Source organism: Geotrypetes seraphini, chromosome 5 (genome assembly GCF_902459505.1).
Source record: "Geotrypetes seraphini chromosome 5, aGeoSer1.1, whole genome shotgun sequence".
NCBI classification, from domain to species: domain Eukaryota; kingdom Metazoa; phylum Chordata; class Amphibia; order Gymnophiona; family Dermophiidae; genus Geotrypetes; species Geotrypetes seraphini.
The window spans coordinates 19,660,997-19,686,436 of NC_047088.1; the positions used below are offsets into that span (position 1 = coordinate 19,660,997).

Below are 25,440 nucleotides of genomic sequence, written 5' to 3' on the forward strand. Positions count from 1 at the left end.
TGATGAAGGGTGGGTGGTAGGGGGGGTTATTGATTTACTAGATTTTTATATGATAGATATCAAAGTGCTATTGTGGAATAATTTGTTGTAATATATTATTTTGTGCACTTGTTTAATTTGAAAACGAATAAAGAATTATTAAAAAAGAATGATAAAACTGACAGTAACAAATCAATATTTTAGTTTGTATGGCGTGTTGATCAAACTGTTAAGGTACTGTATATAAAGAGATAATTGTAATAAGCTGTTCAGTTTATTGAAACATTTTCTAGACCACCTTTTGATTTTTGAAAATAATGCATGCGCATCTCATCTCCTAGGAGGTTATACAACTCGAGACAAACCAAACCCTAGAGGCGAGATTGTAATTGGTGGGCCTAACGTTTCCATGGGATATTTTAAAGACGAAAAGAAGACAAAGGAGGATTTTTCTGTTGATGGAAATGGACAAAGATGGTTTTGTACTGGAGATATTGGAGAGTTCCATTCTGATGGTTGTTTGCAGATCATAGGTTGGTTCTTTGTCGAAATCTGTCCTATCTACGCAGCTTTTCTGCTAGAATCTCGTTCATTTTAAAGTGCGTGGATATTTAGAGCTCCTTTTACAAAGGTGCGTTAGGGCCTTAAAGTGCAGAATAGCGCGCGCTAAAATGCCGCATGCGCCAGCCGCTACCACCTCCTCTTGAGCAGGCAGTAGTTTTTCGGGTAGCGTTTGCGCTAATAACGCTAGCGCACCTTTGTAAAAGGAGCTTTTAAATTAGTAGACACATTTATCAGTATTGGCTTCTTGTATAGTCAGTAAAGTTTTTACATAACTTTGTTACCTACTGAAAACACAGAATAACAGGTGTTGTTCCTGTTGCCTATGTTCCCCCAGACTGTCGGCCCTCACAAGCCAATAATCAAGGTGTTTTCGGACATGCAACCTCTTGGTGGAGAGAGAAGGCATGAAAGGAAATCTGTACAGCTCTTAATAAATTCCTTGGTGCCTCATAAAAATATAGATGTTGCCCAGACATAAACTATCCCAAAAGTTTATTTTTCTCTTGTTCTGCCGTCCTTTAGTTTTTGATTGAGGAGAATAGTTACAGCTAAGTTTTCTTATGTTAGAGTAAACTAAAATGTGGGGTTGCACATTTAATGCATAAAATTTATAACTTGCACTCATTTTGAATGCAGTTAATGACCCCACCCGAACCTTCCCTTCCCTGCTAACTGCCCATTGCCACCCTGTCTGTTAGCTGGTTTATGCAATTAATCTTGCAATTACAAATTTTAATCATGATTAACCAAGTGATTTAATGTACAGCCTTACTAAAAATCTTTAATATACAAATGGAAGGTATATGTGCGATTTCAAAATCTTCACATATCTCGGTCCTTTTAAATGTTATCGCAGTTTAGTAAATGCAGCTCATCTTTTTCTGACTTATTTTAAACTGCTTTCCAGATCGGAAGAAAGACTTGGTGAAGTTGCAGGCTGGAGAGTATGTGTCTTTGGGCAAAGTAGAGACAGTACTAAAGAACTGTCCGCTTATTGACAACATCTGTGCATATGCTAATAGGTATGTTTTGTGCAGTAATCAGTCCTGAAAGTAAAATAGGCCTTTAATTACTTGTATTGTAGGCTTGGATTGTAGGCTGTGATTTGTTTGCTCTAATGAAAATGTACGAAGACTCCTGTTTCAGGACTAGTAAATTTACAGTGCTTAAAATCCAGTGAAAGATTCTGCATATTTATCTGAGCAGTGGTTCCATAGAGATAAAAGAAGGGGGTGACGGTAGATGTGTCGAGGAGATGGCATTCTTAGTTAAGTCAAATTGTACTTATTATCACAGCTTTTCATAAAATAACAAATTAATCGTGAAGCTCTCAGACCTAATACCTGTTGATTTAGTGATGTCACCAAACTGGGGTACTCTCAGGGACCATCATTGCAATAATGGTCCCGGAGAGTACCCCAGTTTGATGACATCACTAAATCAATGGGTATTAGGTCTGAGAGCTTCATGATTAATTTGTTATTTTATGAAAAGCTGTGATAATAAGTACGATTTGTTTCAAGAGTCATCATAGATTCACAAGAGTTTTCTCCCCATTAGTTAGCTCTATTCTTAGTTAAGTGCCATCTGATGTTAGAACACACCCTGCTGGAAGAGTTACAGAGTGGAGTTATGGAGAGGAAAACAGTGACTGAGTTTAAAGAAGCGTGTGATGAACACAGAGGATCTAGAATCAGAAAATAATAGTAAATATTGAACTAAGGCCAGTACTGGGCAGACTTGCACAGTCTGTGTCTGTATATGGCTGTTTGGGGGAGGATGGGCTGGAGAGGGCTTCAATGGCTGGGAGGGTTTAGATGGGCTGGAGTAGGTTTTAACAGAGATTTTGGCAGTTGGAACCCAAGCACAGTACCGGGTAGAGCTTTGGATTCTTGCCCAGAAATAGCTAAGAAGAAAAAATTTAAATTGAATCAGGTTGGGCAGACTGGATGGACCATTCGGGTCTTTATCTGCTGTCATCTACTATGTTACTATGTATGTTACTATGTAATTGCTGAAGAGGATGCAGCTGTTTTGGGATACCAGCACATCTTGGGGGGGGGGGGGGGGAATGAGGCATACTTTGCCAAACTGACATGAACAGGGTTTGTAGGCTTTATAATTGTTCTTTATAATTGATTTTTAGCATTTTCCATGACTTCTGTTGCTGGCAATGTCGGTTGTGTCCATCAGTTTGAAAGTCATTCTTCCATAGTATCCCTCCAGACTAGTCCAAACACATGGGTTTGCCTTCTCCTACCGGCTGATAGAGACTGAGAAACACTAACTAGTGGCATTGCTCTAATGTCCTGTGCACTCTCCGTATTATTATTTCTCAGTCTCCAGCAGATGGTAGTGTATCTTGTGAAATCTGTTAATTGGTTTGGTAGGACAGACAGGGGAGAGGGATGTTTAGAGATTTTAAATATTTTAATTGTATTTCATCTCCCCAACACCCAACAACAAAACAATTAATAGTCTTTGAGGCACATGCTGTCTGTGGTCTTGGCCGGGCAGCCTTGAGAACTAAAGTACTTGTGGAATGTTAACACTGGTTTCCTCCCCCCCCCCACCCCATTTTCTTTGTCATAGAGCATTTCTAAGGGTGAGCTGTTTGCATGTTGACTTCTCTCTGTTCCTGGACTCTCAAGGATCTCTTCCCATTAGTTTGAGAACTAAGCGAGTACAGTTCTTTTTATCTCAGAATGAGCAGGCAGCATATTCTCACTTGTGGGTGACATCATCCACAGAGCCTGGTACAGACAGTACAAATGCGTACTGTCACTTTAAAAGACTGAAAAATCTCGAGACAGCCCGTACCACACATGCACCAGTTTCTTCCCACCTGTTATCTCATGGGACCATCGGTTCTCAGTTTTCTATGAAGTTCTTCCAAAAGTGAGTCAAACTACCATTTTTCACCTTCCCGCTATATTTTTCTTCATTTTTCTTTCATTTAATATTTTCTTTTTCACTCCTGATTGAAAATTTTTCATTTCTTCTATGGTCTGTTTTTTGGACCTTTGGACTCTCTTTGCCTATTTTCAAGTCAGAAGTATAACAGCATCTAAGTGACCTTCCCGGACCATTGAGTCCTTCTATCTTGCATTGGCGGTTTTTCCCTTGATGTCAAAGCCTTCTAGTGGGCTTTAAGCGGTGCACTCGACCACCTCAGCCACTGATCCACACAATTGGTGGGTTCAGTTTCTCAGTCCTGACTACTGTGTAGACTCTTGTCAGGCTGCTCTCAACTTTAAAAAGATCATTGAAAGCTAGATAGCTGCAATACAAGACATTTTTGGGGTCCACACCAGGAGAATAAAGGATGTCTGCTGATTCCGATGCTAAGCAAAGAACACCTTCAATGTCAAAGCTGGTACCAGCACCAATGCCTCGCTGAATCTCAGCGGTGGAAGCAATTCTACCATCTAGAGAACCTAGTGAAAAGGCTAAGAAGCACGAGCATGATTCCTCCTCCAAGCATGCACCAACACCTCAGCATGCATTAACATCATCTCAAGTGTCTACACCATTGGCACATGCCTAGTGTTGACCCAGCAAAATGAGGTCCCCATCTTTTCAACTGGTGTCTCATAAATGTGCCTCTTCATCGAAGTCACAAACACCTCAACACCCAATAACTACTGCACCATCTGTACTGATGACTATCACAGTACTAGTGCCATCTTTACAGGACCAGATTAAAGAACTGATGCAAAGGGAGTTCACTAGCATATTACAATCCCAGGCAGCACAAGCATTGACTCAACCAGTACCAGCCCAGTTTGAGCAGAGCTCAAAGCATCACCGAATGTCCAATGATACGTCTTCTAGGTCACATGGCATCTTCAGTTCATGCATGATGCTCTCAGCTCAATGGTCTTAAGCCACTGATCCACTATTCCAGCAACTGAAAGTAAACTTAGTGCTTAGCCACCATTGAAGGGAGTGGCGATCACCACTCTTATCTGTCTAGAGGCCTTCTCTTCCATACTCCACCGCATCAAACGATATTAACAATGGATGCTTCCATGATTGGTTGGGGAGCGCACCTTGATGACCTCCATACTCAAGGTAGCTGGAATTCTCAAGAGAAAACTCTCCACATCAATCTCCTGAGCTTCAGATGATCTGCAATGCTCTGCTCGCATTTCAAGATCGCCTTCTCAATCAAGTAGTATTTATTTGAACGGACAATCAAGTTGCCATGTACTACGTGAACAAGCAAGGAGTCACAGAGTCTTGCACATTTTGCTAAGAAGCAATAAAAATTTGGTCCTGTGCGATTTCTCGCAACATATTTCTCTAAGCGGTTTATCTATCAGGAACACAGAACATCTTAGCAGACAAGCTGAGGAGACTTCTGCAGCCTCACGAACGGTCACTCAACTCAGCTGTCCTACATCAAATATTTGACAATTGGGAGAACCCCACAAGTGGATCTCTGCTTCCCCCCACAATCACAAACTTCCAGTCTTCTGTTCCAGAATCTATACTCCCAATTGCTTGGAAAACAGTGCATTTCTGCTATACTGGACAGAGAAATTATTTTATGCTTTCCCTCTAATACTTCTGCTCGGAAAGACTCTGTTCAAACTACACCAGGAACAGGCTGAGACAACCGTGGTTCCCTCTCCTTCAGTTCAGTGTATGGGAATCCATCATGCTGCAGATCTTTTCAACACTGCTGATACAGAATGAAGGATCTTTTCTCCGTCCTGACTTACGTTCATTAGCTCTCACAGCGTGGTATCTATCTCCTACCAAGAAGGTGCTTTTACTCTCTCTGCACCAGTGTCGGCTATCATTGAAACTTCCAGAAAACTTTCCACCCAGCGATGTTGCAGTTTCAAGTGAACTCGCTTCACACTGGTGCATTCAACATTCTCTGCAACCAGAAACAACTCGTCTGCCATCAGTACTTAAATATCTCTTGCATCTTTCTAACTCTGGCCTTAAAATTACTTAAATCATAGTTCATCTTACTGCTATTGGTGCTTTTCATTCACCTCTTGACAAAAGGTTATTCCCTTAGTCTCCAGCTTCATTAAAAGTCTTCTTCAAACCAAGCCACCAATCATGCCTCCTCCAGTAGCTTGGAATTTTAATGTTGTACTTTCAACCCTGATGAAGGCTTTTTGAACCACTAGTGTCTTCATCTTTTAAATATCTCACTTGGAAACTGGTTTTCCCTCATCTCTGTCACTTCTGCACGTCGAGTCAGTGAACTACAAGCACTTGAATCAGACCCTCCTTATGCAACATTCTACCAAGAGTTATTATTTGAACTCATCTTAAATTCCTCCCAAAGTTCATCTCCAAATTTTATCTGATCCAGTCTTTCTGTCTTCTTCCCAAGATCACATTGGACTGCATACGTGTGTGCTCTTGCTTATTATCTAGATTGGACAACACCTCACAGAAAATCCACTCAGTTGTTCTTTTCATTTGATCCTAATGGACGATTTCCACATGGCTCGTGGACTGTATCTCTTTTTGTTGGGCTGGGCTGCTGCTGGATGGTTGTGTCTCAGCACATAGGGTTAGAGCAGTGGCAACTTCCGTAACTCATCTAAATTCCACACCCATTGAGGACATCTGTAAAGCAGCTACTTGGTCCTCGATTCATATTTTCATATCCCATTACCGTCTAGAGAATCTTTCCAGATGGGATAGTCGGTTCAACCAAACTTTCTATATAAAGTCAACTTCCTTCCAACCCAGCTGTGAGAATATGCTGCCTGCTTGACCTAGGATAAAGCACAGTTACTTGCCTATAACGGATGTTAACCAAGGACAGCAAGCAGATATTTCCACAACCCTCCCACCTCCCCTAGTTAGCTTTTTTACTGTGAGCCAAAGGGCAATAAGGCACTGGCGCATGCGCAATAGGGGCAGTCTTTTAAAGTGAGAGTACACCTTTGCACTGTCCGTATCGAGCTCCATGGATGACGTCACCCACTTGTGAGAATACCTGCCTGCTGTCCTTGGATAATACCTGTTCCAGGTAAGATGTGTGCTTTAGTAAACTGGTGTACCTTTCCAGCCAAGGCCAGAGTCGTAGACAATTTGGCAGGAGAAGAAGAGGGCAGTCTGTGGGAAAAGAGTAACTCCAGTTATTGCCAGGCAGTCATAGAAACATAGAACATGACGGCAGAAAAGGGCCACGGCCCATCTAGTCTGCCCACACTAATGGCCCACCCCCTAACTACCTCCATGAAGAGATCCCACATGCCAATCCCATCTTTTCTTAAAATCTGGCACGCTGCTGGCCTCAATTACCTGTTGTGGAAGATTATTCCACTGTTTCGGTGAAGAAATATTTTCTGGTGTCGCCATGAAATTTCCCACCCCTGATTTTCAACAGATGCCCTCTTGTTGTCGTGGGTCCTTTAAGGAAAAAGAGATCCTCTTCCACCTCGATACGGCCCGTGACATATTTGAACGTCTCGATCATGTCTCCCCTCTCTCTGCGTTCCTCGAGTGAGTACAGCTGCAACTTACCCAGTCGTTCCTCATACGGGAGATCCTTGAGTCCTGAGACCATCCTGGTGGTGCATGTTTGCGTACTTTGAGTACTTGTACCTGTTGCTTCAAAGCTTTGGATGACCCCTGCCACAAGTGTGCCCGTTAGAAAACAGGCAGCCACCCTTCCCCCCCCACTTTGTCACCAGCCTGCAGAATCCGCATCTAGTTATGGAATTTGGAATAATGGCATTTATGCATGTATGTGCTGGTTTCTGCTCATTTACACACATTCTGGCTCCAGTTTTGCTGACCTTTTTATAGAATTGCTTCCTTCATGTGTTAGGCATTTACTGTGGGCAACTTTTAATTTTGGAAGCCAGAGTTTGCCATGTCAGATTTTGAAATCCTAATAACACTTTACCAGCTCAAAAACTGGACCTGTGGTGGGCTCCATTTAAGTAAAACAAGCATTTGAATCTGAGTACAAAAAAAATAATTCAGCAAATATACTTACAGAAATTAAATCATAACATTTGAGCTGAATAAGGGACATATAATAACTTTGTAAAGATATGGGGGCCATTGGCAAAGTATTGCCATGAATAGTCATTAGTTCTTTTCTTTTCCTTTCCTTTTCTTTCTTAGCTGTATTTAGCACACTCAAGGGGGAGGGTGGAGTTGGGGAGTAATTTTACAAGATATGTTATAATATGGTATATACCATGTGTATATTCTATTTTAGTTGAAAATGTGATGAAGGGTGGGTGGGGTTATTACACTACTAGATTTTATGTGTTAGAAATTATAGTGCTATATTGGAATTACTTGTATGATGTATTTTTGTGCACTTGTTGTTTTGATTTGAAAATGAATAAAGAATTTTTAAAAAATTAAAAAAAAAAATAACATTTGAGTTGAAAAATATTGATGACTGTTAAATGTATATTTATCTGTTTACTCAGAATTGTGTGCAGCTGATATTTCTTCTTGGAACACTAATTTATCTCTGAATGCCATTACAGTCACCAGTCATATGTGATCAGCTTTGTGGTTCCAAATCAGAAGAAGCTAACCACATTAGCCCAGCTGAAGGGAGTAGAGGGGTCGTGGGAAGATATCTGTAACCATTCCACTATGGAGCATGAAGTACTAAAGGAGATTAAGGAAGTAGCTAATACAAGTAAGTTCTAATGATATGTTTGTGTCCTGAACTCTTTTTACAGTATACATTTACAGAACGCCCTCTTAGGGATGGCCAGTTATTAGCATAATTTTGTTAGTGTACCATAAATAATGTAGTGCAAGTTGATTCGCCCTTATCTAGGGAAGTTTCTTCCTGCTTTATATTCCCAATTCACTTTGTCAAATCACAGAAGCATAGCCCTCGGTGGGACTATGTATATATATATTTTTTAGAAATTTTTGTAGAAAATACTTTCAAATTGCAAAAGCATATCAATGTCATTGGATCAGAATTTAGTAAAAAAAAACAAAAGCAAATTGTAATGGTGAAAAAAGAAGCACCGCTTAGCTTGCAGTGTAATTGTACCCCAAAACCTGACATGATCATGTTCCAAGCAGTGCTCTGTTTCATGGTGCTTATTCCAAAGTATGATGAAACCTCACTTGTACCCCCCCCCCAACTGCTTCTTTTTTTTTTTTTTTTTACCTAGACACCCTGCAGTAAATCTATCCCTTAATGAGGTAATTTTTTTATAGAAGTGTGCTAACATGTTACAGGTGCCATTTTAGCAACCAAAGGGTTAACCCCTTGAATCCACAGAAAGGTAAAAGTCCAAAACAAAAGAAACTAGAGTCTGATGTTACTGATGCAGGCTTTATTAAACCAAGAAGGTAATCCACAACTTTGGTCAATGATAAGGACCCATTTTATGCGCATTAACATAGCAGTGTTCATCTGTAAATGTAGCCCTAAGTAATACCTATGCAAACACACTACCCCTAAGCTGTCAACAGGAAATTGGGAGCCTGGATTCTCTCCCTGGGAGCTCACACTTGAATGCATTTCATGCATTAGGCTTCCAGCACAGAAGTTGTGCTACAGAGGCTGCCTAGTTGCTTAATCGGAGTAAAGCAATTTTTGAGGGGATGTGTCAAGTTTCAAGTTTATTAATTCTTTTGATTAATCGCTTAATCATAGTTCTAAGCGATGAACAATTTAAAATACATTCAAAGGGGAACAATACAATACAATACAAACTTAAAACAATACAATAGGTTAAAAATTAACTCATCATATTCATAACATAAGGTAAAAAAGGGATAATGAAATACAATTTAATATAGGAAAGTAGAACAAAAAAGGAAAGGTACATAAGGGAACAAAAAATAAAAGCATATTAATAGAGTAATATCAATGACCTGGGTATTAAGAAATTAAATATCAAAGGCATCTTTAAAAAGAAATGTTTTTAAATTACTTTTGAATCTTCCTAGGTCCTGCTCCCTTCGTAAATAAATTGGAAGAGCATTCCAGGTCTGTGGCGCGGTTACTGAAAAAATAAATTGGCATCTTGTATTTATGATCTTAAGTGAAGGGATAGTTAATAAATTTTGTTCATTTGATCTTAAAGCTCTGACAGGATTATATGGAATTAGGCATTTATATATGAATACTGGTGTTTTATTGAGAAGGGATTTGAAGGTAAGCAAACAAAGTTTATATGTTATCCTATGGATAACTGGAAGCCAATGTGTCGAGTGGAGGTTGGGCAAAGAGTAGATGTGGAAGTGGTAACCAATGAGCTTGTGTCCATCAGTACATGCTTAGGGCACCTGTGTTTTGCTTGCTAATTGAAATTTATTTATTTAGTAATGTACCACTTATAGCCTAAGTGGTTTTATATTCAGGTACTCAAGCATTTTTCCCTATCCGTCGCAGTGGACTCACACTCTACCTAATGTACCTGGGGCAATGGGGGATTAAGTGACTTGCCTAGGGTCACAAGGATCAGTGTGGGATTTGAACCCCCAACTTCAGGGTGCTGAGACACTAGCTCTAACCACTGCGCCACACACTCCCCCATAATGGAACAAATATTTTTTTAAAAGGCTTTTTCAAAAGAAATGGGCTTAGTGTGCAAAAGAGACCTGCTTAAGGGTGCACTAAGTTCATTTCTTAGCAAAGCTTACCAAGAGTCCCTACATTTAACATGTAATGCACAAAGTAAGTTTAAGTAACTTTATTTACCATTTGATATACCACCAATTGAAGTGTACCATCAGAAGGTATTAAAAAAAACTACCATCTTAAAAAGAAAGGAATAGGTTAAGAATAGACCCTCTGTTTATTGTGCTTATCTACAAATCCAAATTGGATGTCAAATAACTTAAAAAAAAAAAAAAAAAAGACTTGAATTACAGCTCAAACCATCTTAGCAAAAATGTAAATCAAGTAGGAAATTGTTGCAAAGATTCTGTCCTAAAGCACTAAAATATTGATGGGTGAGTGTTTTCCAAGTAATTGTGATGGTAGGGTGAACTGTGAAGGGAAGAGCCTAGGCAGCGAGAAGCTTGACAACGTATCGAATATGTGGTAGAAATAAGAGAGAACCTCGTATGTATAAAAAGCATATAAATGCCTAACCATCGGAACATACAATATAATATAGCCAACAGTTGTCACCTTCCTCCTTAGCTCTGGGTAATACAGGTCTCCTTCCCCTACACTATTTCTTCTTTTTTAAAAAGAAATTATTTATTCATTTTCAATATTTTCAATAAGTGCAATACAAATTAAATACATTTTATATTTAAGACAACACTTAATACTCTTTCAAGAAACAAATCGATCTATATGCCTCCCCCATCCTATCCCATAACTATTATAAATTCTTCTACACTATTTCTATTAAATTAATTTATGGTACTAATTAAATGTTAATTAATTAAATGGCTTTATTATGTAAATAAGAAAGGTGAACTTTAGGAAAGCAGTAAAAACATACCTCTTCACCTACGGCCTATGGATTACAAAGAAATGTATAATGATATGTGTCTCGATTGAATCATGTATTGTAACCCGTTAACTTTATATTATATATGTTATATGTTAAACCTATAGCCTATTTTGAGCCCGTTGGGGACAACAGGATAGAAATCAAAATAACTTATTACCTTTTTTTCCTTCCCTTCTAGTGAAACTGGAGCGATTTGAAATACCAATCAAGGTGTGCTTAAGCCCGGAGCCATGGACCCCAGAAACTGGTTTGGTGACGGATGCTTTCAAATTGAAAAGGAAAGAACTGAAGAATCATTACCTCACTGATATTGAGAGAATGTATGGGGGCAAATAGAGCCAGGTTTGGCTCTACAGACACTTCTTGCAATATGTTTAAATATGAACAAAGCATCGGAAAGCTTTAGAGACTGTACAGATTGGGCATTTTGTGTGTATTGTAACTTATGACAGTGTACATATTTGCAGTTTTCTTATTTTGAGTTTCATTTCTGATATTGAAGTATCATTCTGAAAACAAATACCAAATCTTCACGGGGTGACATCCAATTTTGTTTTTCTTTTTATAAATTCTGTGTACATATTTATTTTTCTCTATTCTGTTTGTGCACTCTGGGGTGTCTTGGTTTTTTTTGTTGTTGTTGGAAGCCTGGTGTTAGAACCTGAAACAAAGTCCATAGAAGGTACACACATTTTAGGCACATTGTCTATTTTGTTTCTGGAACTATCTTTTAATATATTGGACCCCCCCTCCCCGCCCCAAAATGTGATTTTAATCTCCAATAGAGTGCATCAAAAATTCTTTCTATTGCCTTACAGTTTAGTGTTTCATGATAACTATATAAGGTCAGTATGGGGGGGATTCAGTTGTCCTTTTTCGTCCTCTTAGGGTTACTGTAGAAAACCAGTTCAAATGAATTAATTGCTTTTGAACTGTGAATGGAATTATTAGAATAATGCTGGCAGCCCTCAGAGGTGATGAATCGTATGGTTGCTCAAAGCCTCCATTTCCTTTCATTGAAAGGGATCTTTTGCACAGCAGCTGAATGGTGACTATTGATAGCTGTCTAGCAGGGATGCATAGCAGACCCTATATGAATGAGATCAACATAATCTATAGAAGGAGGTTAATGTAGAAGATACAAGATTGTTTTGCAGAGCAGTTCTTCATAGTTGATTTGTGTGTGTGTACATAAAATGATGGTCTTTTGAAATGGAGCTCATACATCACACATTCTCCCTATAAGCACTCTGGGTGCTTAAATGCTTAAGAGATTTTACTAGAGAGGGGCAGGAGGGGAGGCAAGTTTTTGAAATGCAGAATAAACTTTAACAGAATAAACCTATGCATGGTTTTTAGATGCCCTTCAGTTCCAGTCAATGGATGTACTCCGGTCTGCTTTCTAGTTAGACCCTGAATTGTAAGAAGGAAAGAGAGGCTCAGACACTATTTGGAAGATGTTTTTTTTCAATGTATAGGTTAACTATCTTAAAAGCCTTTTGTATATGACAGCAGTTCATATACAATGTTCCGAGACATTCAACCATGTAGGAGTGCTGCTTTAAATTTTGGTTAGCTTCAGATGGGGATCTCGTTCATCAGCACATTTTGAATGAAAAAATTGCTGCTGATTTTATTTCTGTGTTAAAATAATTTACTGAAAACTGGAAATTCTTGAGGTGCTGAGGAAACAATTTTGCTGTTATGCGCAATAACTTACCCCCCCCCCTCTTTTTAAAATTTTTTTACTAAGCTTGACAGCGCGGGCCAGCATGCCAAGTGCTTCGACACCCATAGGAACTGAATGGGCATCGGAGCATTTGCTGCACAGCACTTGAGTGCGTGGTTTAATAAAAGGGGGCCTTGCTTTGATGTCACGCATACGTTGTACAGTCGAGTGCTGTTGGGCTCACGTGTCCCTGCTAGAGGTTAACCTGTGGAGCAAATACTGTAAAAAGCAAGCACTTTGTCTTAATAATCATTTCATGTATGTTATACAGATGTCCAGAAAAATTCCTTCAGGGGTTAACATATTTATTAAGCAAAATATATTCCTCGTATATGTATATGATGCCCACAGGAAAAATTGCTATTAAGGTTACAAACAAAAAATGAAGGTGTTTTTGTAGATGTCTGGTTTCGATCTTACAGTATTTAGCTGTTTTGGGGTCAGTGTATTTTTCCTTCTATGAAGTGTTTGATTTTTCTTTGTATTTTACTCGCACAATAAGCATTTCTATGGTTAGAATTACAGATCCCATCCTCACTTGATTGTTGTTCACAACTATTTATCCATATTCTTGTGACCAAACTTTTTCTTGGACTTCTTAATGTGTGTGTGGGGGTTAGTTTGGGTTGTTTGTTTGTTTGTTTTTTTAATAATTGCAAAAAAAATTTTTTTAAAAATTGTGGACTACCATCTATGCGCGACCGCTATGGAAACCTCTTTCAAACCAGGAAGCTGAGAGCACTGCCAACCTTGCATGTGTATAAACTTGTCTTTTGGAATGAGAAGTGATTTTGACAAGTGGCTGAGAAACTAATGACCACCAAAGGGACCCCAACCCCTTTTCAAAATACATACAAGTGTGTTTTCAGATAAGGGAAAGCATTACTTTTGATTACGATGGCCCTGACATTTTCATCTTTTCGCACTTCTACCCCCTCCCACGTTTTTGGTATGTTTTGCACTATTTGTTCTCTCTCCACTGTACAACTTCAGCTGCAATTTGAGCACTTGGCAACAATACAACCACTGTACCTGGTCCTGAACCAGACCTGCAATGTTTGTTTACTGAATATGCATTCCCAAATCGTAGAAGAGCAGAGCAGTTTGTGATTGTTATAGTAAACATGAAATTTGCAGTCTATCAATCCTATTTGTCTTCTGTGATCTGCAATTTTTATTTTTTTTCAGTTGACTGAGATTATAACATCTGTTGTGGATAGAAATGCAGGAGTACTGTTCAAGCAAAAAAAATACAAATAAAATGCATTTATTTATTCTGTAGAAGTATGTATTTGAAGCTGTGTAATTTCATTCCTTACAATCTCCCCCATCATCACACACTTTTTTTCTCTCCAGGATTTACGTTTTCCCGTGTATGCCTGGATCAACATGATCTCTTAAAATGTAAACGTGTCATACCTTTATTTTTATTGTGTTGAATTTTGAATTGCAACTCAAACCATCTTAGCAAAAATGTAAATCAAATGGGAAGTTGTTGCAAAGTATCTGTCCTAAAGCACTAAAATATTGATGGGCGAGTGTTTTCCAAGTAATTGTGATGGTAGGGTGAACTGTGAAGGGAAGAGCCTAGGCAGCGAGAAGCTTGACAACGTATCGAATATGTGGTAGAAATAAGAGAGAACCTCGTATGTATAAAAAGCATATAAATGCCTAACCATCGGAACATACAATATAATATAGCCAACAGTTGTCACCTTCCTCCTTAGCTCTGGGTAATACAGGTCTCCTTCCCCTACACTATTTCTATTAAATTAATTTATGGTACTAATTAAATGTAAATTAATTAAATGGCTTTATTATGTAAATAAGGAAGGTGAACTTTAGGAAAGCCATAAAAACATACCTCTTCACCTACCGCCTGTGGATTACTAAGAAATATATATTGATATGTGTTTCAGTATATGTTGTTAGGATTGAATCACATATTGTAACCCGTTATCTTGATATTATATACTAGTCTTTAGGCCCGTTACATTAACGGATGCTAGAACAGATGTGTGTCTTTGTGTTTCTTTTTTCATTTTCTCTCCTTGGCTGCTTTCTGTCTGTCTTTCTTTCTGTGTCTCTCTTTCCTTGACTGTCCAGCCCTTCTCCCTTCATTTTACCTTCCCCCTGCCCAGCAGCACCTGTTCTCTGCTTCCCCTGTCCAGCAGTAGGGCTCCCTTCCTGTTACCACCCCCTCCAGCCTGTTACATTAATGGGTGCTAGAGTAATGTCTGTCTGTTGTTGTTTTTTTATTTGTCTCTCTCTCCTTGGACGCTGTTTGTAATTCTTTCTGTCTTTCTCCCTGGCCCCCTGTCTGTCTATCTTTATTTCTAACTCTATCCTCTTCCCTCACATGTGCCCATTTTTCTGTCTCCTCCCCACTTCCTTCCAAGTCTGCTCCCCTTATCCCTCAGACTTCCATTCAGCAGCTGTCCCTCCTCTCCCCCACACTTCCATTCATTGTCTGTCTCCCTCTCTCTATCCCTTCTAGCTACTATTCATCCTCTGTCTTGCCTCTTCCATTCACTGCCCTCTCTTCTCTTTCCATCCAGTGTCTGCCCTCTCTCTCTGTTTCATATGGCATCTCCTCCTTCCTTTCCCCCTGGTCTGGCATACCTTCCTCCTTCCTTCCATGCCCTGCCATCTCTTCTTCCCTCCCCCTCTGTTCCCTTAGAAGAGTAATAAATCTTGTTTCATTGTGCTCTGGCTTGCCTCAGACCTGCAATTACCTCAAGGTGACATCACACGCTGGCAGTTACTTCAACACTGATAGTGCAAGGTGCTTGCTTGGATTAGTAAGAAGCCAGGCCTTAACCGCAGCCGGCAGTGCTGGTGGGGGTGGAGGGTTTTCAAAGGTTCAGCGGCGACGGTGCTGGGGGGGTTTGAAAAGCCGTCGGTCGTGAAGTATGCCGCCTGCATACTTCATGGCCGTCAGCTATTCATGACTTTAAAAACTTAGCGGCATAGTCTTTTGACTTCCCTACCCGCCTTCCCACGTTCTGGCCGTCTCCGGCGGCTCCTCTCACGACCGCCGCCTGCGTCGGAAGCCTTCTTTGACGCAGGTGCGGCTCAGCCTTACCGCGCTATCTGCCTGCCCCGGAAGTGTTAGTTTTAGTTGTTTCCTTCTGCCTCCGGCTGGCCGGACCCTTCCCTTCATGCTGGGGTGGAGTTTGTTTCGGCAGCAGATCTTTGGAGCTGCAGTGGAGGCACGCTGGCCTGCTCCGGTGTCGGCCGGCCAGTGCAATTGCTGACGGAGTCTTCTGCTCATCCCTGGTGACGTAGTAAGCGCGCATGCGCACTCGTGCCACCGCAACAGATCAGGGAACACGCGGCGCGAGTGCGCATACGCGTTTTATTATATATGTTGAGGTATGCAGTTTATTCATGCCTCCTTATAAAGGCTTCTGGATTTCACATGGCATGTGGACTGGTAGTTATATAAACAAGTAAGAAATACAAATTCAGTTCCAAAACAGAATCAACATCCTTTGAGAATTTTGTGCTCAAATGTGTTCCTTCTTAGAGGGCAATGGGAAATTAAAATTATCCACAAAGAATTAAAAAATAATCCTCTTAGCCATAAAAAAAAAATCATTTTCATCTGGCCATGGCACTGAAATTGGCAAGTCCAGCTATTGACACTAGGAGGTGGTAAGAAGCTCAAAATACAAGGGATCCTGATGAGAAGATGGAAGGAGAGACTGCTGATAAGGGGAGAGGTTGCTTGGAATGGTTCCAACAGAGGTGATAGCAACAGACACAGATTATTTGATTATGTTTGTGACTCATGTATAAGACTATGCCTAAGTAACTTTAAGAACACAAGAATTTGCCGCTGCTGGGTCAGATCAGTGGTTCATCGTGCCCAGCAGTCCGCTCCTGCGGTGGCCCCCAGATCAAAGACCAGAGCCCTGAGACCAGCTCTACCTGCTTATGTTTTGGTTCAACAGGAACCCGTCCAACTTGGTCTTAAATCCCTAGAGGGTGTTTTCCCCTATAACAGCCTCCAGAAGAACTTTCCAGTTTTCTAGGAAGGAGATGGCTAGGCAGTGAGTATGGTCTGTGGGGGCCCCCTGTAAGTAGGAGCAATTGGGTGAATCAAGAGGTTCTCTGCAGAAAAGTAAGCACAAATTCATTCAAGCCGAAGACTTATAAAGTCACATTCTGGGAGTAATTTTATAATAGGTTTAAAAAAAATATTTATTTATTTGAATTCACAATGTTACCACAAGTGTAAAAGTTTAAAACAGAAAATACATTCCATCAGTAAAAATATATAAATATAAGAAAAACATATCAAATATTCAGATGCAATAGTTAAGAAAATTACAATGTATTATAACTAGCCCAATTAATTAAGAAAGGGGGCTGGAGGCAAGAAGAGGAAACTCGGAACTCACTATCTGAATAAAATCCAAATAATAAGTTCTTAATAATTTCTTAATAGAGCTGAAAAATTAAATCTTTTTTACAGAAAGGATGCTAGATGCATAGAACAGTCTTCCTGAAGAAGTGGTGAAGACAGATTCTGTCTGAATTCAAGAAGGCCTGGGATCTCTTAGAGAGAGGAAGAGATAATGGTTACTGCTGATGGGCAGACTAGATTTATTTATTAAAAAAATTTCTATACCGTTTAAAACCTAAACGGTTTACATAATATTACATGCATAATTCTATAAAACAAATAAAATCAGACAAGCACAGACAAATAATCCTCAGAGTCAGCAGTGGAAGGATGAAAGCCAAAAAAAGGTTTTAACAAAGAATCATGGAAATTTTTTTTTCAAAACTCAGCAGTCATGAGAGATCAATATCTAGAAAAAAACATTTACAAACACTGCATTTTAAGTAATTTCCTAAAATTGCCCTTTTCACAACATTTTCACAATTGACGTACGAGTGAATTCCACAGTTTAACCCCTGCACAACAGAAGGTCATTGAGTTGGTCTCACCAGCTTTTCAAAACCCGGACAAAGTGCCGGGTTTTGAAAAGCCGTCTGGACACCCGGACGTGCCCTCTAAAAAAAGGACATGTCCAGGGAAATCCAGAAGTCTGGTAACCCTAGGAATAGTGCTGTTTTGTTTTGATTCTTCGAGGAGTGGGGGGTTTTTTTCTCCTATTTTTGTGATGCTTCTTAATATGCCATTTCACGTGTATAAGCAATGGGGCTGAGGGCGGATGCGGTTGCATTACTGACATTCTGCTTCAGTTTACCACACCCTTCGATGTGTTTGATTACCTCAACGCACTGCATTATTTACGGTGTCTTGTTCAAAACTTGCTTCCAAATATTCCAGACGATATCAGGTCAGAGCCAGCTGTAGCCTGCACCTTTCACTTTAGCTGCACTGGGGAGAACAGGAAGCAGGTTGCCAAAGGTTCCTGATTGGTTGAGCCTCTCTGGCTGGCTTTGGGTTTATAAGACTGCCTGAAAAAAGTTACTTGTGTTTATTACTATTTATAGACCACTATTCGATACATCATCATAGTGGTTTACCTAGTACTAAACAGAAAAGAAAAGCGCTCCATAATCAACAGGAAAGTAAAATACAAAGAAAATAATAAATTACAAAGTAAATTCTAATTAAAATAGAAAAAAGATGATAAAACTTAAAAATACAATTATAAAAAGCAGCAACTGCAAATCTCTCCCCCCAATATAATACTAAATATCCCCGTTTTCACTTTTGTAATTCATTTGCTGCTTATGATGTCAAATGAAAATATTTATAGCAATGAGTTAAAAAAATTTTTTTTAAGGGATATTTATAGATTTGAGCTGGATAGTGAAAAATCTATTTGGTCACAACAGTAATTGGTGACAGAAGTTGATTGTCTGCCAGGGACCTCTGAGGCCTTTTTTTCCTCCTTTAAAGTTAGCTGTGACTTGTGCTTTGGTTTTCTGCTGTCTGCTCTAGCCTTACGCCATTCTCTTCTACTCATAGCATAAGAAGGGAGGGATAAAAATTCAAGAGAAGGAGAAGCTGGATTATGGAGTAGAGTGGCCCGCTCTTATCCTTCTCTAGATTCCACACCACCACTACCTGCTATCCTGTTTAACAGTGCCTGGAGGGGAAGGGGCTGGTACTGCCCCCAAATTGCATTGCCCAGTCTACCAAATTGAAAAGCTGTCCCTATAGACTTTAAGGATTCTTCTACTTTCTTCTGTTGAGGGCTGTTACCGGATAAGTGTGACTCGGTGAGGTGTCTATGCTCAGTGGCGTAGTAAGGAGAGTGTGGGAGTGCTGGCACCTCTCTGCCCTGCCATGCTGTGCTTGCGCCATCCTTCCCCCACCCCATAGCTCTGTATTATCTTTGCTGGCGTGAGCAATGTCTGCCTGTTGCTCGTACCAGCCTGGTGCCCCTCAGAATCACTTCCAGATCACGGGGCCAGGAAGTGACGTCAGAGGGAAATCCAACATTGGCACGAGGAGCATGCTGGAGATGCCACGCGTACTGGTGAAGATTTAGAGGTACGGGAGGAAGGGAGAGCACAAGTGTGGAATGGGGTGGGAAGGAGCAGAGGGGGCACCTCCTACCCTTACTATGCCGCTGTGTATGTTTTAGATGCCAATTATGCTAATAAATATGTTTTAGATGGGTAACTGTAGACTAAAGAACTGAAGCAGTCTTTTATGAACAGAAGAGCAGGCCCAAAAGCTGTTCTACAAATCTAGACAAAGCAAAGTCTTGCATACATCAGAGAAACTCAAACCAAATGAAACATAGCCCATGGGTGGAGAAAGAAGGCACAGATAATTACCCTAATCCCACTCCTTGCCAAGATGCTCCTTAAGGGCCTTCTCTAATTGTGATGATGTGAATTTCTTGCATTAGAACAGGTCATGTGTCATAGGCAGACAGTATTTTGGCAGGACAGGCAGATTCTGTTGTGGTTTTACCCTTGCTGCACATAGGCGCCAGCTCTGTGGGTGCTTAAGCACCCCCCAATATTGAACAAAGTCATTGACTGTGTCCAGGGAGCAGTAATTTCCATTAAGTTTAGCACCCCCAATCATTTTGGAAAGTTGGCTCCTATGTCCCTGCGTGCAAATGAGAACTAGAGAAGAAAGCCAGGTCATGAAGTGCCTGCTCTGCCAAAGCACATTGACTGTCGAAACATAGACAGCTGGGCACCCAGGGTGAGGTAGCTTTAAAACATCCCCATGTTAAGACTACAGAAATAAGAGCGGCTCTAACCCCTTTTGTAATGATCCATGTTATATTTATATGAAGGTTAATCTAGGGTTACATGTCCAGGGGTCCGGATGGCTTTTCAAAACCCAGCACTTTGTCTGAGTTTTGAAAAGCTGTGTCGGGCAGGGTGGAAGTACGCCAATGCGTATGCGTGTGATGTCATCACGTAGTGTCCGTGCATGCGTAGACTTCCTCCCTCCCCGACATGAGCAGGCAGCGGGGGTGGGCTTAATTAGGCGGGCCTTGGGTTGGGACTAAGGGTCCAGATTTTCTGAAAGGAACCCTAGGTTCATCTCTACTGAATATGTAGAGTTACCAAAAGCACTCTAGTATAAAGGATGTTTTTTAAGCCAAAGCTGTATGCCCGTCTGCTGGTTCATAGCAGTGCTGTGTATTGGCATGCAGGGGGTATCTCATGGCTTTTGTTCCCTGATTCAGTAATAGCTGGGCTCCCATAGAATCATAGTCATTGTTCAAGGGTGAAGTGTCAGTCTTTAGGGCCTTTGATTGTAGGGGTCAGGGTTAATCCTTACAAGGTAGTCCTGTAACTGAGCATCCACTGAAGGTGCTGGTTCTGGTTACTATTTTAACAGAAGAATTGCCGCTGCTGGGTCAGACCAGTGCTCCATCACGCCCAGCAGTCCGCTCACGCAGTAGCCCTCTGGTCTAAGACCAGCACCCTAACCGCGACTAGCCCTAACAGCGCACGTTCTTGTTCAGCAGGAACTTGCCTAACTTTGTCTTGACCCTTTATTTGGCATTTTTGCTCAGAAGCAACATGTGTCTTCTATGGCTCTTTTGGGAGATCTGCATCCCCCAAATGCCTATTTACTTGGCACTGTGGCTCTCATTCAACATCAAGTGATGGAAAGCAGCCAGTTTCACCATCTGCCAATTAAAGGGTTAAACATATTCAATAACGAAGTGAGGCTGAATACTAGTGCAAATGGCTTAAAATATGTATATATTATGAGGGGGTGCTAAAAAAGGTCTTAGCTCAACCAAGATGGGAATGAGGTGGAGCCATGCATCGTGCCTACGTTGGCGCTTTATGGGGCCTAACACCACTTCCAGCATTAGCCAAGCCCATAACGGCACGAAAATGTCTATGTAGGTGCGATGCCAGCACCTTTTCTTTAGGCATCGGTAGGCACTTTATTTTTACCATTTTCTGCCATTTTAAATGGCATTTCTCACTTAGCGGAGGAACTGGTAGGACGCCTACTGGCACCTAAGTTTTGGCGCTGTTTATAGAATATCTCCCTGTTTGGCTTCTTGACGGATGGTCAGTCATTACAACACCTTCCTGATCCCAAAACACTGCGGCCATGACTTTTCCTGCTTGCATTTGGCTCTTGAATTTCCTTGGCCTTGGAGAGCCTGATTGCATGGCATTACTTAGGTATCATTAGGTGTCTGTGTTAGGTGCCAGTAACTTAGGTCTGGAAAACCCTGGCCTAAAACACTGACACCAAAGCCTGCTTAATCGCTGCTAGGTGTGATTCTATAAACAGCGTCTAGTGCTTGATTGACCATGGCGCTGTTAGGCGCTGTTTGTTGAATCAGGTCCATGGTGTGCAACTGGAAGCCCTGCCCAAATCCCCCTCTTGTACTTGCACTGTATGCCACTTATACAAACCATCCCAGAACAGTGCTTAGGTGCCCTGCTGGCACTTTTGTAGTTAAGTACAGCAGCATAGTAAGAGGGGGGGGGGGTCTGTCCCAGGTGTCTTGGTGGGGGCACCAGGACCCCTTCTCCGCCCCTGCCTTGTCCCACCTCTCCCCTTCCCCCGCTGTGGGCAACCGCTTTAACGTGCTCCTTGCGACCGCATCGTGTCTCCTGCTGATGTCACTTCTGGGTGCCACGCGTAGGATGTGATGTCAGCAGGAGAGATGATGGGGTTGTGAGGAGCATGTTGAAATTCTTGTTGCTCACAGAGGTGAACAACCAGAGGTATGGGGGAAGGGAAGGGGGGTGCATGTGTGGCGGGGGAGGGGCGCATCTCACCCTTGCTGTGCCACTGGGTAATTAATAATAATAATAATAATAACTTTATTTTTGTATACCACCATACCCAGGGAGTTCTAGGTGGTTCACAGCAATTAATCAAAGTTACAAACATATCAGAGTTACAATCAGTGCACAAACAATAATGAACAATTGACAAAGAATGATATCGTTGAGGTTAGCCGGAGTAGGGATGTGTAGGTTATTGAGGAAAGTGGGATGGGAGAATACAGTAAGAGGGAGAGGGAGGAGATTTCAGTTCATTGAAGAGGGGGTGGGAGCAGCGGAAGACGCGATAGTCCGTGGAATAGTATTCTACACATTTACATCTAGAAGGGGGTTTGTAAATGTGGCTGCTTAGATGGGTGGCTCTCAACTCACTCTTTGGGATACACCCAGCCAGTTGAGTTTTCGGAATATCCAAATCGCAAACTGACTTTCCTGTCAAAATCCAAAGTGCCGGGTTTTGGAAAGCCATCTGGACCCACAGACATGTCCTAGAAAAGGAGGACATGTCGGGGAAATCAGGAAATCTGGTTACCTTATGTTTAGCTCCCCCAGTCCACCTTTAGTACCCCCCCCCCCCCATAAAATCCAAGTTCTGGCTGTGCCTCTGCCCCAATTATTCAGGTCTGAGAGCTAACTATATTATATAAGACAAACTGCAGACCTCACAGCATAGCATGAAGGCAGCCACAGCCACAGCCACAGCCACAGCCACATGGCTGAAACGTCAGCTGCACTTACCCAGACGCGGCAAGATCCAGACAACTGTAACAATCATGCCATGGAAGCCTAAGATTTGCATTCGCTGCCTCCTTGGTATGCATATCTATCTCATGCTTATTTATTCTGAAAACCCCAACTGGCCAGCCTAGGTGACAGAATTGCTCCTTACATATTTTAAGATAGCCTAACAAACCCCCATCCCTAGTCAACAAACAAATTGCAGACAAATCTTTTTCAAGGGATGCATTCAATGTCAGTGCCCAACTTTTTGTAAGCAGCATTCCCTTTACCATCACTCTTAACATTTACGTGTTGTGAGGATTCGCCGTGGTACACCTTGTTATTGACTCATTCTATAGCCTGGTGTGGCCCTAACATGGCAATTACAACCACAGTACCTTCCTGTTGGAATACCACAGATCCCACGTAACCTATGGCTTTACCTAAGGTTACCATATGACTCCAGAAAAACGAAGATGATTGTAGTATGCAGTAGGTTGAGACTGAAGACTATCTGACAGTACTTAGATCACATGGATATTGATTAGTGAATTTGAACTTGAACAATAGGACACAATTGGAGAGCACGTTAAGCACTTTGAGTACTTGGAGTATTGAGAGTGGAAGCAAAACCCGGATAGTTCAATCCATCCTCCTTTTTCTGGAGCCATATAGTAACCCTAACTTTATCTTCCTTTCCTACTCTTGGCCCGGGTCGCAAATTTTGTCAGGTGTGGGAGCACTTCTGGCAGGACCTCACACCACGTGCTCGCAGTAGACTTTTGAATCTTTAAGATTTTATTCCCACTTTCAGCTGTTGGACTGGCCATGGATTCTTGGGGAGGGGAGGGGAACTGATTATGTTGTTGAAAATGTTATTTCCTGAATGGTACTACTGTTTGTATTTGCTTCTTACTGCTGGAATAATAAAAATCATTTAAACATATCTTCCTTTCCTGCAGATAATCCCTTGATTTCTTGAACAGTGAGACAATTATCTTAGTAGTGGCTAATCACAACCACATGACTGAAATTAAAGCCGAGACACGTCTTTGGCACAACAGCAGCAGCAACATTATTTTGGGACTCTGTCTTAGCTGAGCAGCATCTCTCCTCATTCTGCAAGTCATTAGGCAGGTCCACAGCACCAGTAACCCCTCCTGTCTGCCTTCTCTCTCTATGGCACAATAAATAGAGTAGGTGAATTTGCGTGAAAAACTAGGAAGTCAAATTAATTTGATATAACACTACTGAAATGAGAGTGAATAAATAAATTATATACCTAGCTTGTGAAAATCAAAAAAACTCTGTGGAGTGACGATGTTCCCAAATGGACTTTATTTGAAAGTATCAAAGTTCCAAAGGTCCACTGAAATCATCCACATAAGAGCCTTAAAGGACCTAGTCCGCTAGGGATACAGGACCCAACACTGGTCTCACTTCCGGTTCACCACACAATTGTTTCCCACGTACTTACCTTTATAGGACCCCCAGGGACCCCTGAAGAAGACTTTTTGTCGAAACGTGGACCGTGTTGGGTCCTGTATCCCTAGCGGACTAGGTCCTTTAAGGCTCTTATGTGGATGGAATTATTTTATGTGGATGATTTCAGTGGACCTTTAATACTTTCAAATAAAGTCCATTTGGGAACATCGCCACTCCACAGAGTTTTTTTGGTTTTCTCTGGATTTTCTTCTTTGTGGATATTTTGGGGTCAATTCCTTTTGTTTTTTGCATATACCTAGCTTGTAAAATGTATACATACATTGAATTTCACATACACTCAGAATTGTGTAATTCGACTAAGAGCCGAGGCTCCTACCGCCGAACCCACCGCCCCATCCCTGTGTATGAATTTTGTGAAAAAGTATTAATAATGTGCTATTCAAAAAGTGAATAAAACTGTTTTCGATGCCAAAAAAGGGGGTAAAAGAAAATTCCCACTTAGCTTTTAAAACATTTCAACAGGTCCCAACATGGACCATATTTCGAAGTTCTTTTTCAAGGAACCCAGAGATAGGTCTGAACGACTCAAATGCCAAAGAACTGGTGATAGTGTAATTAGGGAGAATAGTCTTGTATTCATATATACGAAGTTGGATGAGAAATGTATTTGCTTCATCTTTCGTGTCCCCCATGTCTTCCTCAATAACAGACTGTGGACTTCACCTCCAGGAAATTGTCCAAACCTTTCTTAAAACCAGCTACGCAATCCGCTCTTACCACATCCTCTGGGAAGGAGCAGGGGGACGGAAGAGTTGTCGGTCCAACCAAGAAGGAAATGATGTGGACCATGAAACCTACAAGTTATCCATATATTCACTCCTACGTTCAACATGCTTGGCACATCATGTCTGAAGTTTCTGTAACCCTTCCAAAAATACTCTGATGTCTGGTCACTAAAATAGTGCTGCAACCATCTGTGAATCGCTCAAAAACTGTAACCCTGGTGAGCCAGGTGGATGGCCTATGCACTGAAACCCCCCAACTGTGTCAAAACATCCAGAACTCCTATCCGCAACTTCCCTCTCCTTTTTTTTTTTCGTTCAACGCCACCTTTAATTGGCAAAGCAAGTTACAGTAGTATTCTGCATGAAATGTTTGGTCCCGCGGAAGATAGTCATTCATTTACAACACCTTCATGATCCCAAAACACTATGGCCATGACTTTTCTTGCTGACTTTTGGGTCTTGAATTTCCTTGGAGAACCTGAGTGCTACCATTGCATGGGCTGTCGTTTTGACTCAGGACCATAGTGGTGTAACCGTGTTTCATCAA

At 41.2% G+C, this 25,440-nt stretch overlaps 1 protein-coding gene across 3 annotated transcripts in view; it reads left to right on the plus strand.

Annotated features, from left to right (window-relative positions):
- The window catches only part of ACSL4 (acyl-CoA synthetase long chain family member 4), a 108,000-nt gene extending 93,996 nt beyond the window's left edge, over window positions 1–14,004 (plus strand). For all 3 annotated transcript variants that reach the window (XM_033945480.1, XM_033945481.1, XM_033945482.1), the window contains exons 13-16: window positions 321–512; window positions 1,451–1,565; window positions 8,034–8,191; window positions 11,170–14,004. In XM_033945480.1, coding sequence (XP_033801371.1) covers window positions 321–512; window positions 1,451–1,565; window positions 8,034–8,191; window positions 11,170–11,327 — 623 coding nt within the window. In that variant the 3' untranslated portion in view covers window positions 11,328–14,004. The remainder of the gene's footprint in view (window positions 1–320; window positions 513–1,450; window positions 1,566–8,033; window positions 8,192–11,169) is intronic.
- Window positions 14,005–25,440: the final 11,436 nt, after the last annotated feature.